The following is a 15,486-nucleotide window of genomic DNA, read 5'->3' as shown; positions in this document are numbered from 1 at the left end:
CGTTAGAAGAGTTTGATTTATTGAATATAAACAATTCTTCCGTCACCTGATAAATAAATAATCTCACCTTTTACCCATCTTCATACCTCACACACACAGCTGACTGCACAAATACCCATCATCCCCAGTTGACAACCCAATTGATGATTTGATAAAAAAGTTTTTACTGTCATGTTAAAGTCAATGAAAGCAACGTCATCATTCCGCTCTAAAATGTTGATCGTGCAAACACACATCACAGAAACACTTCTCTCAAACACGCACACTCATCACAGAAACACTTCTCTCAAACACGCACATTCATCACAGGATTACACGTCAAACACTCAGTGTCATCGTGGGATGTCCTGCAGTTTGGCGTGCAGGTACGTCTTCACCTGCTCGATGCCATTGAGCTTCTCTAGCTCATGATAGGGCAGCTGAAACAGATCACATGACAGATTAGCCTAGTTTAGCAGTGCCAATAGTATCATGCAGCGGTGACACGGGACGGCGAAACCTGTAGGATGATGTATCCCAGCAGCTTCAAGTGGCGGTCTCTCATGGCACGGGATCCGACCAGGACGTCCGAGTTGTGGCAGTAGTGCCACTTGTCGTTAACTGAGACGACGAGCCTGCAGAGACAGACTGGTGTCAGCCATGACATCACAGAGCAAACGGGCTCGGGCGGACCCACCTCCTTATGTGCTTCTCTTCTGTCTTGTCAGGTTCGGGCGGGCGTGTTGGGCTGAGTTGTGCCGTTGACGGACACTCCCCGTCTGCCTCAGACCTGTCGTTTCCTGTCGCAGACTCACAGAATTCCTCCCCTTGATCGCTTGAGGGCTCTGTCTCCACCTCATACTCCAGGATCTTACTAATGGAGAACTGGAAGATGGAGTTTGGAGCGGTGTCACATGTAGATCCTTGGGCCGCCAGTGATGGAGGTGGCGCATCAGAGGGGGGGCTGCTAAGCGTGGAACTGTCCTGGCTTTCCAGCGAGTGCTCCTTTGACACGCTGGAGTAGTACTCCACTACAGGCACGCAGTAAGAACCGCAGTCAGAGGGCCCGTCGCTGTCCCCGAGACGAGGGGGCGCTGAGGGGGATGTGGCCCCCGGCGTGCTATGGATGTGCTGAGACTGAAATGACCTGGATTCTTTAGAACCATCTGTCGTTTTGTCCAACTCCAGTGACTTCTGACCACATTCCTCCGCCACGCCACCCTTAGAACCCCCACATGCCGCAGGAGTAGAGCCTGGAGCCAGAGGTGCGCCTGACTGTATCGGTAGAACCCGCCCGGAGGAGTCCATCCACAACACAAAATCTGAACATTAAAAAGGACAAGGGTGTACTCCCTGTGTACAACATGGTGTAGCACCTGTGTACTTGCTGCGTACCTGTGTAGTATCCAGGAGGCAGTACTTGGTCCTGCTTGTAGTGGTGTTGTCCAAGCAGCTGCCTGAGAGCCTCAGCCACCAGACCCTTATAACTGAAATGATTCAGAATTTATAACTGTGTCCTTGGGCAAGACACTTCACCCCTTGCTCCTGATGGCTGCTGGTTAGCGCCTTGCATGGCAGCTCCCGCCATCAGTGTGTGAATGGGTGAATGTGGTAATACTGTTAAAGCGCTTTGAGTACCTTGAAGGTAGAAAAGCGCTATACAAGTATAACCCATTTATCATTTATTATAACTGAAATAACTGTATAAAAGTCAAGGCTGTGCACATGTTACCTGTACTTGCGATTGACTTCATCCGCAGTAAGAGCGTGGTCAAACATGAGCACTTTGTGGGAGTGGTGTAGTCGTGGTCCGGTGTAGTCATGGTACTCCAGTTCGACAGCGGCGTCCAATAAAGACAGGTAGCGGCGGACGATGAGGGCGTATGGACTATCTGCGGGGGGTGGGGGGGGGGGGGGGGTGTTCATGGTAAGAGTCGGATCACCACCAGGGGGTGGTCATGCATTGAGCGATACCTACTGGTGACATTGCTGATGAAGGCGGGAGAGAAGACACGGTGCAGCACGGGGCCCGGGAAGTGTCCCAATTGGAAGAGGGACATGAGGATGTTGACGGTGGCGAGCGGGGAGCTGAGCGCCTTCAACTCCACCACTTCCTCTAAACGTGAGAAGAACTTATCCTCATTGGACGGACGATAATTCATCCTGCTGAATGGAAACACCAGCTTCTGGATAACCTGCCCACACACACACACACAACAACGTGACATCACAGCAAGATAAGACGTTCGATGCTCACAGGCCCCGCCTGACCTTGCTGTCCAGGTACTCCGCCCTCTTGACCAGGAAGCTTGCGATGGTGTCGAGCAGCTGTGTCTCTCTCAAGCGGTGTCGAGCGATATATTTAGCGATCAGCGCCATCGTGTACGCGCTGATGCTCTCCTCTTTCTTTGGCAGCTCCTCTATGAGAAACAACACGCATCACACCTGACCTGCCAGGTGAACTTTAGCCATGCTAAGTAGGGATGTCCGATAATATCGGACTGCCGATATTATCGGCGGATGAATGCTTTAAAATGTAATATCGGAAATGATCGGTATCGGTTTCAAAATTATCGGTATCGGTTTCAAAAAGTAAAATTTATGACTTTTTTAAACGTCCCTGTGTACACGGACGTAGGGAGAAGTACAGAGCGCCAATAAACCTTAAAAGGCACTTCCTTTGCGTGCCGGCTCAGTTACATAATATTTACGGCTTTTCACACACACAAGTGAATGCAACGCATACTTGGTCAACAGCCATACAGGTCACACTGAGGGTGGCCGTATAAACAACTTTAACACTTACAAATATGCGCCACACTGTGAACCCACACCAAACAAGAATGACAAACACATTTCGGGAGAACATCCGCACCGTAACACAACATAAACACAACAGAACAAATACCCAGAACCCCTTGCAGCACCAACTCTTCCGGGACGCTACAATATACACCCCCCGCTATCACCCCCCCACCTCAACTCCGCCCCCCCAACCCCGCCCACCTCAACCTCCTCAGGCTCTCTCAGGGAGAGCACGTCCCAAATTCCAAGCTGCTGTTTTGAGGCATGTTAAAAAAAATAATGCACTTTGTGACTTCAATAATAAATATGGCAGTGCCATGTTGGCATTTTTTTCCATAGCTTGAGTTGATTTATTCTGGAAAACCTTGTTACATTGTTTAATGCATCCAGCGGGGCATCACAACAAAATTAGGCATAATAATGTGTTAATTCCACGACTGTATATATCGGTATCGGCTGATATCGGAATCGGTAATTAAGAGTTGGACAATATCGGGATATCGGCAAAAAAGCCATTATCGGACATCTCTAATGCTAAGCCAGCTGACCTGCCAAGCTTCGGATGAACCTCTCCTGTCGGTTCTGGTAGAAGAGGTGAGAGCTGAAGATGAACTCCAGACTCTTGTTGCTGGCCTCTTTGGCACACACTGCTAACATCTCATCCAACAGCGTCATCTCCTGGTCACGAACGCCACTGACGCTGGTAAGAGTGTGTTTGACCAGACGCAGGATCTTCCTGAGAACAGAATGATTATTTCCAAATGAAAAGAAAAAAAGACAAGCAAACAGTCCGTTATCACACGTTGGTGTCATCGGTTAAGTGATCGCCACCTGTTAGCTAGCAGCTGTTCAGGGTTAGGCGGCGTGGTGTCATCGGTTGTTGCAACTCCCTGCGGCTTCAGTGTGTGCCACTTGAGGCGGTAGTAGGAGAGCAGCAGGAATAGGGTCTGCGGGTGGTGCTCTCGCTCCAGGTTCTTCTCCAGGCCGAGCAGGCAGGCCTCGGTGAGAGGGTGCTGGCTGCCCGGATGAAGCTTCATGCTGGAGCTGAACACCATGGACACGTCCTTCTGGTTGAACTGGCCCAGTCTGGACTGAGACTCAGCCTCGAGAACTTGAACCACCGGAGTCTCGCTGGATAGACCTAACAAGGTTACACACACAAATCTTTGGACTGAGTGTGTGTGCATCTTTTTGATGGCGTCTGGTCCGAACAAGACTTACCGAGCGCCGCCACAGCGTAGAGACAGTTGACGATGCTGAAGTTGTCCAATTTAGAACAGTCGTTGACGATGGCATCGCACAGCAACAAGAAGTCCTGATGCTCCAGAACGTGGCGACCACACTTTACTGCAACAGCGCCGTTGTCAAGGGGCGATGGTGGTGGTGGTGACGTGGCCTGCAGCAGCTGTGCGATTTTGTGTAGCGCGATGGGGTAGTGGTTGTGGGAGATCTTGGCCGGGTTCTGTGCAAGCCAGCGCAGAACCTCATCGGGTCGGCGTGAGCGCTCTATTAGACGCTTCATCGTGAAAAAAGTGTCGTAGCTCATCTTCTCGTTGATGAAGTTCCATGACTTCTTCTTGCCGCCTGACCTGCCGGCCGGAACACCCCCACTGTACGTGTGGAGGTGGGCATGGTGCGGGCAATTAGGGGGCATTGGGGGCGGGGCCAGAGGGGCAGGCTGCGGATGGTAATGGTGGTGAAAATGTGCTCCCCGGTGGTCGCCAGGCCTGCCCTGGTACAGAGGGTAGGTAGGAAGGGGAAGCGGCGCCCGGTGCTGGTGAAGGTACGGGGTATGCGTATCAAGCACAGTGAGTCCGCCCCTTTTCCCTGCCTTGACTCCACCCCCTCCTCCGGCGGCACTGTAGATGCGTGCGGCGTACATGGCTTGGGATACGGCGGCGACTGGGCTCAGGAAGCGCCACTTGGCGGACCAACACAACATGGTCTGAACACCAGATTATCTGGACACAGCGTGGCACTCCTACAGGAAGAAGAACCCACATCTCAGCATATTCTAGCAATCCTAGGTGCTGACTTTGCGATCAATCAAATTCCGGCCAGAACCAGCTAAGACTTTTTTTGTCAAGCATTGGACATTTCAGAAGCACTTATGTAATCTGTCTGATCCAGCCCGTGCACCCTGCCCACAGCTCCAACCCAGGTAAGCCAAAATGTGAGTGCGGGTGCACGAGGCATCGAGCTAAAAGCCCAAGCCGTCAACTGTCCAGTGCGAACCTTTAAAGCAGGGGTCCTCAAACTACAGCCCCTGAGTCGGATCCGACCCGCCAGTGTCCACAATTCGGCCCGCAGGACATTCCAGATATATAAATTTTTTTTAAATACTTAAAAAAAAAATCGATCCTGTCCAGCCACTCAGGCAAAGTATAGTGTTGATGTAGATATATGCCTATATCTGCTATATAGATTTACATTACAAAAGAAAAGTGTAAGATACTTCTCTTGTTGCCTTATTAGGGATCCAGTCCCTTTGGGACAGAGGACCCTATTGTATTTCTAGCGTTTTATTATTATTATTCTGCCGCCTCTTTGAGTTGTAATTTGACCCCCTTAACATGCTTCAAACCTCACCAAATTGGACACACACATCAGGACTGGCGAAAATTGCGATCTAATCAAAAAACCAAACCCCAAAACTCAAAATTGCGCTCAAAGGCACCCTAGGAAGAAAACAGACAAAACTGCCTGTAACTCCCAGTAGGAATGTCGTAGAGACATGAAACAAAAACCTCTATGTAGGTCTCACTTAGACCTAGATTTCATTCACTCACAACCCCCAGCAAAAATCAACAGGAAGTTGCAATTCCCCCTTCAAAACAAAAGTTGAGTAAAAACAGTCACCTTTTTTCAAACATTATCTCCTCTGTGCGCGTTTGTCGTGTCGGCTTCAAATTAGCACAGGAGAGAGATTGAACCCTTCTGATTAAAACTTGATGAAAGAGTTTTAATTACTGCTCCGGTTTAGATTTTATGAGCCCTCAAAGTCGATCCCGTCCATCGCTGCTTGCAGCTATAATTTGTATTTGACTTTATTAAATGTTTGCCACAGCTGGACCAGAGCAGGAGGGGATCAATAGAAGGACAAAAAATAGGATAGAGTGGGAAATTGTAGGGACAAGAGGAGAACAAGACAAAAAATGTTTTAACCCAAAGTGGCCCTCGAGTCAAAAAGTTTGTGGACCCCTGCCTTAATCAGGTTGGAAGAGTCACTAATGTGCTCTTGCACAGCCATACTGGCTGGCCCTCCGTTGCACTTTTAGTTTCCTTTCCTACAACTACTGTCAACATTGAATTCGAAGGACACCCTACGATGATGTAGCAACACAACACTTTATGTATACGTCACAATTTTGGCCAAAAATATGATGTCACATATGACAGTTGACTATAACTGCTAGCCACATTAGCAGCATCCAAATGTAACATTGCACGCGTGCAAACTAACATATGCTAACAGCATATGTCAATTACAATGTCACAATGTGACACAAAGAAGGCAGAGAGTCATGTTCGCTAGTGTTAGCCAAAGTCACGTTAGCTGCTAAGATACTAAATAGCTGACATGTTAGCATCAGCCTCCCGCTGTGCACAGCAACAACCACAGGAAATACTTATAGCAGTTAATGTGTGGTCCATTAAGCAATGTTAGCATATATACATTACCTCATGGCTTCGATCAAACACCGGCGGCCGCTGACGCTGTTTGTTTACCAGAGAGCCAGGCAGCGGTCAGCCGTCTCATTACTCCACTCAACTCACACAGCCTCCGCTACCCGGCATGCAATGGCTGCACCTGGCTCAGCTGTGGACGACGTCCCCGAGAGGTCTTTAGAAGAGTCACGTTTAAAAAAAAAAAAAAGTCAAGTTTTATATCCCATCACGGCAGTTTTTGTCAGGATTATTTTAACTATCTTTACTCAAGCGCTTATTTTTCCACTTCTGCTCACTTCAGCCTGTGTTATTATGTTCGAGCGACTGGCTTGTGGGCTTTAAAGAGTTCCTATCTTTGGAAAATCTATACGTATACGTTTGTAACCAACAGGGGCGCTGTTCCATGTCAAACACTTCCCCCTCGAAGAAGAAGAAGACAGATCCGTCCGCATCTATACTTCAGTGACGTGCTGTCAGGGGAGCCACCAGGGGCTAAGACTAGTGGTTCTTAAACTTGTTGGAGGTACCGAACCCCACCAGTTTCATATGCGCATTCACCGAACCCTTCTTTAGTGAAAAATAAATTGTGTGTTTTTTTTTCAAATTCAAGACAAAGTTATATGCTTTTGGTAACACTTTAGTATGGGGAACGTATTCAAAGTAACAAAGACTTAATTTAGAGTTGAAGAAGGAGCTGAGCCGGAAGGCAAAGCTCTCAATTTACCGGTCGATCTACATTCCCATCCTCACCTATGGTCATGAACTTTGGGTTATGACCGAAAGGACAAGATCACGGGTACAAGCGGCCGAAATGAGTTTCCTCCACCGGGTGGCGGGACTCTCCCTTAGAGATAGGGTGAGAAGCTCTGTCATCCGAGGGGAGCTCAAAGTAGAGCCGCTGCTCCTCCACATCGAGAGGAGCCAGATGAGGTGGTTCGGGCATCTGGTCAGGATGTCACCCGATCGCATCCCTAGGGAGGTGTTTAGGGCACGTCCGACCGGTAGGAGACCACGGGGAAGACCCAGGACACGTTGGGAAGACTATGTCTCCCGGCTGGCCTGGGAACGCCTCGGGATCCCCCGGGAAGAGCTGGACGAAGTGGCTGGGGAGAGGGAAGTCTGGGCTTCCCTGCTTAGGCTGCTGCCCCCGCGACCCGACCTCGGATGGATGGATGGATACTTAGAATATGTTCCCCTAGTGTCCAAAAAACTCTAAATTAAGTCTTTGTCACTTAGAATATGTTCCCCATACTAAAGTGTTACCAAAATCATAACTTTGTCTTGAATTTGAAAAAAATATATATTTTTATTTTTCATTAAAGAAGGGTTCGGTGAATGCGCATATGAAACTGGTGGGGTTCGGTACCTCCAACAAGGTTAAGAACCACTGCACTAGAGGAACATATTCTAAGTAATAAAGACTTAATTTAGAGTTATTTGGTTAGGGTTAGGGTCAGGGTTAGAGGGTCATGGTTATAATAAGGCCATGCCGAATAAGGTATTAATAAGTACTTAATAATGACTAGTTAAGAGCCAATATGTTACTAATTTGCATGTTAATAAGCAACTAATTAATGGTTAATATGTTCCCCATACTAAAGTGTTACCATGTTTTTTTTACTGGTGCATAAAATGAACCGTGCATGAACATCACCTTGTTCAAACAACAAAACCAACACAGTGCATAAACTCACAACGTTAATCTCAATCCCTGGAAGTTCAATTTTATTGTTTGCATTATTTGTTTCAGCATTGCACTTTGAAGATGGTCCCTCAGCTCTTTGACAGCTTTGGCTCTTTTTCAGATCAGCAGACGGACTCTAAGTCTTTCTTATTTACAGTATATATAAACATTTCTCATTTCTATGCAGACTTCCATATATATTTAATTTCCTTAACAACTTGCCATAATACATATATATATATATATATATATATATATATATATATATATATATATATATATATATATATATATATATATATATATATATGTCTTAATAAGGTTATCCAAAAAATAGTGCTCGATACCGTAGTAGAGCGCAATATATGTATGTGTGGGAAAAAAATCACAAGACTATTTCATCTCTACAGGCCTGTTTCATGAGGGGGGGTTCCCTCAATCATCAGGAGATTTTAATGGGAGCATTCACATACCATGGATTATATAGGGCACAGAGTGGGTGGGTACAGGCTGGTGTAGGGGCGTGGTGATTGGCTCATGTGTTACCTAGGAGGTGTTTCCATCTGAAGCCTTGTGATTGTTCCATCTGGTTTTGAACTCTCCTTCAGTTAATCCTACATATGTGTCGGAGGTAACACGCAAGGACATTAACACATCCGACACATATGTAGGATTAACTGAAGGAGAGTTCAAAACCAGATGGAACAATCACAAGGCTTCTTTCAGGAACCAAAACCTGCGGAATACCACAGAACTCAGCAAACACATTTGGGACCTCAAAGACAATAATGTTGAATATTCAATAACATGGCAAATTCTTGCATCCAGCACACCTTACAATAGTGGTAATAAAAGATGCAACCTATGCTTGAAAGAAAAACTGTTTATTATTTACCGTCCAGACCTGTCATCCCTCAACAAGCGCAGCGAAATTGTAACAGCATGCCGCCACAGACGGAAACACCTCCTAGGTAACACATGAGCCAATCACCACGCCCCTACACCAGCCTGTACCCACCCACTCTGTGCCCTATATAATCCATGGTATGTGAATGCTCCCATTAAAATCTCCTGATGATTGAGGGAACCCCCCCTCATGAAACAGGCCTGTAGAGATGAAATAGTCTTGTGATTTTTTTCCCACACATACATATATATATATATATATATATATATATATACACATGTGTATATATATATATATATATATATATATATATATATATATATATATATATATATATATATATATATATATATATATATATATATATATATATATATATATACAGGAATACATTGTAGGAATTTTAAAGAATTTATTTGTAAATCATGGTGGAAAATAAGTATTTGGTCACTTCAAACAAGGAAGATCTCTGGCTCTCACAGACCTGTAATTTCTTCTTTAAGAAGCTCTTCTGTCCTCCACTTGTTACCTGTATTAATGGCACCTGTTTGAACTTGTTATCTGTATAAAAGACACCTGTCCACAGCCTCAAACAGTCAGACTCCAAACTCCACTATGGCCAAGACCAAAGAGCTGTCAAAGGACACTAGGAAAAGAATTGTAGACCTGCACCAGACTGTGAAGAGTGAATCTACAATAGGCAAGCAGCTTGGTGTGAAAAAATCAACTGTGGGAGCAATTATCAGAAAATGGAAGACATACAAGACCACTGATAATCTCTCTCGATCTGGGGCTCCACGCAAGATCTCATCCCGTGGGTTCAAAATGATCATGAGAACGGTGAGCAAAAATCCCAGAACCACACGGGGGGACCTGGTGAATGACCTGCAGAGAGCTGGGACCAAAGTAACAAAGGTTACCATCAGTAACACACTACGCCGACAGGGAATCAAATCCTGCAGTGCCAGACGTGTCTCCCTGCTTAAGCCAGTGCATGTCCAGGCCCGTCTGAAGTTTGCCAGAGAGCACATGGATGATACAGCAGAGGATTGGGAGAATGTCATGTGGTCAGATGAAACCAAAATAGAACTTTGGTATAAACTCAACTCGTCGTGTTTGGAGGAAGAAGAATACTGAGTTGCATCCCAAGAACACCATACCTACTGTGAAGCATGGGGGTGGAAACATCATGCTTTGGGGCTGTTTTTCTGCTAAGGGGACAGGCCGACTGATCCGTGTTAAGGAAAGAATGAATGGGGCCATGTATCGTGAGATTTTGAGCCAAAACCTCCTTCCATCAGTGAGAGCTTTGAAGATGAAACGTGGCTGGGTCTTCCAGCATGACAATGATCCCAAACACACCGCCCGGGCAACGAAGGAGTGGCTCCGTAAGAAGCATTTGAAAGTCCTGGAGTGGCCTAGCCAGTCTCCAGACCTCAACCCCATAGAAAATCTGTGGAGGGAGTTGAAAGTCCGTGTTGCTCGGCGACAGCCCCAAAACATCACTTCTCTCGAGATGATCTGCATGGAGGAATGGGCCAAAATACCAGCTACTGTGTGTGCAAACCTGGTAAAGACCTATAGTACCGGTAATCGTTTGACCTCTGTAATATAACCTTTGTTGGCAATAACAAAGTATTGAGTTGAATTTTTGTTATTGACCAAATACTTATTTTCCACCATAATTTACAAATAAATTCTTTAAAAATCCTACAATGTGAATTCCTGGATTTTTTTTTCAAATGCTGTCTCTCACAGTTGAAGTGTACCTATGATGAAAATTACAGACCTCTGTCATCATTTTAGGTGGGAGAACTTGCACAATTGGTGGCTGACTAAATACTTTTTTGCCCCACTGTATATATATATACCGGTATATATATATATATTATATACAAGCCAAATTATCCCGATCCAGATATTACTTTAATTCAAGTAATTAAGTAATATTTCCAGGGCTTGAATATACAATCATTTTAGTCACATATGTGCCCAAAATGTAATCTGTGCAACTTCAAAATATTTGGGAGCAAACAATTATTGTATTGTGAGCGAAAGTCGTGGCATTAGCCTCTATATTGTGAATGAATAACATAGAGGCTAATGCCATGACTTTCATTGTGTTTCAGTGTATCTTGAAGGATCATGCAAGTAATTGTTTCTTGTTGATGCTGTAAACAAAATGTCACTGTGCAAACCCATGTTTGTTGTTGTACTGAACACAGATTGAAAATAAACCGACGGAAAAAATAATAATAACAATGAATAATTTCTAAGTCTTTGTTAGCCGTTTGTGAAGTTTTGTGCTCGTGCGCTACGTTCACTCATATCCTGTGCATCTCCTGGGGGCTAAGCCCCCTCTGTCCTTAAAAACTAGTGACGCCCCTGGCTATAAGTGACCAGACGTCCGAGATCAAAACTGGGAATATAATCCCAGAGAAGGGGGGAAAAAACTATTTTTAAATTGAAGAAACAATACGATTAGGTTATATATACATGCGTATATCCTACATAAACAATGTATGAATACATTAGATATCTATATATCTTAGGGACCTATAGACTATATCTCTGTCGCTGCAGCAGCACAGAGTTTATTCTGTCTTGACACTTTGTAATGGTATTTTGTATTACATTCTTCCCTTAAATGATCATGTTTACAGTGATTGTTTTATATGTATTTTTAATGTATGTCGCTTTGGATAAAAGCGTCCGCCAAACACTTAAACATAAACATATATAAACACCTGAAAGTCTTTATATCAGCTAAAACCACCAATCTGTTTCACTGGATTCAGAATAAAACCAAATTCTGTCCTACCCAACAATGTTAGTATTTGAATATTGTTACTTGAATACTTATTCCTGGTTACAATTATACTGTTAAGAAAGTATTGTCTTATACTTTGCCTAAAATGAGAATGCATCATAATCAGTGGCGGCTGGTGAATTTTGTTTTAGGTGTCACAATCATTTATTTCAACTTTATGTTATTCAAATATGACATTTTTAAATGTAATTAATTTCATGGACAAGCAATTCTATCATGGTAATACTCTTGTTTGCTAGCGGCTATGATTTCAGTACTATTGAAAATCTTTGCTCCTTCTCAACTCTTTGGTAATATTCTTTTCACAAAATACATCCAATAGTACGTTAATGTTAAATGTTACTTGTGAAAAGTAATACCCCGATTACTATTTTCAACAGTCCGCTCATTTGAGCAGGAAAACGCTGAACACCAGCCCATCTTTGTTTTCTACCTGTCAACTGTCAGTTTAGGCCGCTCGCCGGCTCCTCATCACCACTTCAAGATGGCGCCCGAATTTCTCGCATCACATCAGCCAATGCTGCGTCTACTTATAAGATGTCTATGGTATTTATAACAAACATGACGTTTTTATTAGCGTAAGCCAGCGTTTGTTGGTGTTTTTTGTCGGATACAAAAATATTGTTTTATTGCTTGGAATTAAATTGAATTAAATGAATGTGTCTGCCAATATGGAGGATTATTTACTGTATCCAAGATTAAATACTTCTCTAAACTGGACTTTAAGACAACATGAATGTGATCATACAAAGTACGCTTTTATGGAGGATAACTATTGCTGCTTCAGATACAAATACAGAAAGGCAAGATACACTCACAATACTTTATGTATTTTGTTAAAAGCAAATGGGACCAAAAAGTATTTATAAACAACTTTATCAAATACTTTTTGGACCCATTTATCATATCATAATATCATTATGATAACGTTTTTATGAAAGCGAATAACTCCCTTCTTTTTCCTGTTACTCCATACTTGCCAACCCTCCCGATTTTCCCGGGAGACTCCCGAATTTCAGCGCCTCTCCCGAAAACCTCCCGAGACAAATTTCCAGCCGGAGCTGAAGGCCACGCCCCCTCCAGCTCCATGCGGACGAGGAAGATACAGCAATGGCGACGCCGACGATGAGTAAGAAGAAGAAATACGCTTGTAAGTTCCAAAACGAATGGAAACAAGAATTTCAGTTTATCCAGGGCAGTTCGAAGGGGAAGTGGTATGTTGCCTTTAAATTTTGTAGAACAGACTTCTCCATTGAACACGGTGGCCAAACGGATATACTCACTCATGAACGGACAGCAAAGCACAAAGCGTCGGCAGCGCAGCACCAGTCCCGGCCCAGTATTATGGGCCACCTCGCTAAATGGAGACCCGATGGTGTAACATATGCCGAGACAAAGATGGCTACGTGGTCTCCGACTTCAACAAGTTGAAAAACTTATTCGGGTGTTACCATTTAGTGGTCAATTGTACGGAATATGCACTTCACTGTGCAACCTACTAATAAAAGTCTCAATCAATCAATCAAACGCTGATAGCTGGAAGCAACATCCCGTTCTCATTTGCGGATGTCTTCAACAAATCCGTGAAGGATATGTTCCCGGATTCAGAGATCACTCGCCAGTACGCAAATGGCAGAACAAAGGCTACTCAAATAGTGAAAGGTAAGTGTTTTTTTTTTTTAGTAAGTAAGCAGCAAGCACAGTACAGTTAGTAGAACAACTGTGTTTTCATTACTGTGTATTTAGTATGTATGTAGTATATAAGGCTGTGCTTCTGGCTGCAAAGCATTGCACTTTCAAGTACAACAATGAGTAGATGAGTGTTATGTGTGTATATGTGTAAATAAATGAACACTGAAATTCAAGTATTTCTTTTATATATATATATATATATATATATATATATATATATATATATATATATATATATATATATATATATATATATATAATAAAATAAATATATATATAGCTAGAATTCACTGAAAGTCAAGTATTTCTTATATATATATATATATATATATATATATATATCTATATATATATATATATATGTATATATGAAATACTTGTTGTTGTAATTATACTCCTCCCCTCTTAACCACGCCCCCAACCACGCCCCACCCCCGACCACGTCCCCATCAACCCACCACATACTTGCCAACCCTCCCGGATTTTGCGGGAGACTCCCGAAATTCAGCGCCTCTCCCGAAAACCTCCCGGGACAAATTTTCTCCCGAAAATCTCCCGAAATTCAGGCGGAGCTGGAGGCCACGCCCCCTCCAGCTCCATGCGGACCTGAGTGACGTGTTGACAGCCTGTTCACACGTCCGCTTTCCCACAATAGAAACAGCTAATGATCGAGGGCGAGTTCTTGGTTTCTTATGTGGGTTTATTGTTAGGCAGTTTCATTAACGTCCTCCCAGCGCGGTAACAACACACAACAACAGCAGTCAAGTTTCCGTCTACCGTAAGCAGTTCGTCTGCCGTAAACAGCAATGTTGTGACACTTTTAAACAGGACAATACTGCCATCTACTGTACATGCATATGTGACCCACCCATAATGTGTCACATTTTTGTGTTGATTTATTTATTTTATTTTGTGGTTTGAATTCGTTTTTGGAGCTGTCGTTCCACATTTATCAGTATTCACATTGGTCAGTAGGGGGCAGTAGGGCGTTTCTTCCCAATTGAATGCTATCACCTGCAGACCGGAAGTGTCTTGTCATTCTGATGAGCGCGACCAGTCTGTGAACAATTGAAACGTCCTGTGTGCTTTTTCCTCCTGTATAACAGGTTAGTTTTGGTGAATCAACTCACTGAATAATATCCATGTGATCTTTATAAGTTTAAGTACACATTCTGATGGTGGAGCCTAACTCTAAAGTGTTTGTGAGTTGTAGTTTGTATTTGTGAATGAATCCAGTGCACAGCTGCAGTAATCAATACAACATGGCAACGTGAGTACACAATGTTTATATAGGAACTTCTGATCCTAATTCAGACTCCCAAATTAGAGCTCCCGTTTTCTTATTGATTTTATAATGTATATTTGTTCTGAAATAGTGACAGAGAATAGAACAAGGATGGACAATTCAACCCTTAACAATGAGTAGAAGAGTGTTATGTGTGTGTATGTAAATAAATGAACACTGAAATTCAAGTATTTATATATATATATATATATATATATATATATATATATATATATATATATATATATATAGCTAGAATTCACTGAAAGTCAAGTATTTCTTATATATATATATCTTAACCACGACCCCAACCACGCCCCCCGCCTCACCCCTGACCACGCCCCCACCCCCGCCCCCCCACCTCCCGAAATCGGAGGTCTCAAGGTTGGCAAGTATGACCCACCATCTCCTGAATTCGGAGGTCTCAAGGTTGGCAAGTATGTGTTACTCTAATGTGTAACCTAAATCAACAATGATTAGAGCTGCACATATTAATTTCAGTTAAAAAAAAAGGAGAAAAAAGTATCTATGGGGTTTAGTTCACCGCACGTCACTGAATTGTACTTGAACTGCATTGACATACAATAAATACAAATACTATGATGGTTAAGTTGTGCCTTTACTACCAAAGCTTT

The 15,486-nt window shown here is 43.5% G+C and overlaps 1 protein-coding gene across 1 annotated transcript; it reads right to left on the bottom strand.

Moving 5' to 3' along the window:
* Window positions 1-2: 2 nt before the first annotated feature.
* Window positions 3-6,837, bottom strand: fastk (Fas-activated serine/threonine kinase). Its single transcript, XM_061979218.2, has 11 exons — window positions 6,466-6,837; window positions 4,006-4,765; window positions 3,616-3,925; window positions 3,333-3,520; window positions 2,251-2,399; window positions 1,958-2,174; window positions 1,712-1,871; window positions 1,375-1,466; window positions 677-1,301; window positions 500-614; window positions 3-419 (listed from the first exon to the last, which is right to left on the bottom strand). The coding sequence occupies exons 2-11, from the start codon at window positions 4,724-4,726 to the stop codon at window positions 333-335; spliced, it is 2,664 nt and encodes an 887-aa protein (XP_061835202.2). The 5' UTR covers window positions 4,727-4,765; window positions 6,466-6,837; the 3' UTR covers window positions 3-332.
* Between the last annotated feature and the right edge of the window lie 8,649 nt (window positions 6,838-15,486).

The sequence above is a fragment of the Nerophis lumbriciformis genome, linkage group LG19 (genome assembly GCF_033978685.3).
Source record: "Nerophis lumbriciformis linkage group LG19, RoL_Nlum_v2.1, whole genome shotgun sequence".
Taxonomy (NCBI): domain Eukaryota; kingdom Metazoa; phylum Chordata; class Actinopteri; order Syngnathiformes; family Syngnathidae; genus Nerophis; species Nerophis lumbriciformis.
Note: the sequence above shows the minus strand (reverse complement) of the source record. Positions and strands in the feature narration are given on the sequence as shown.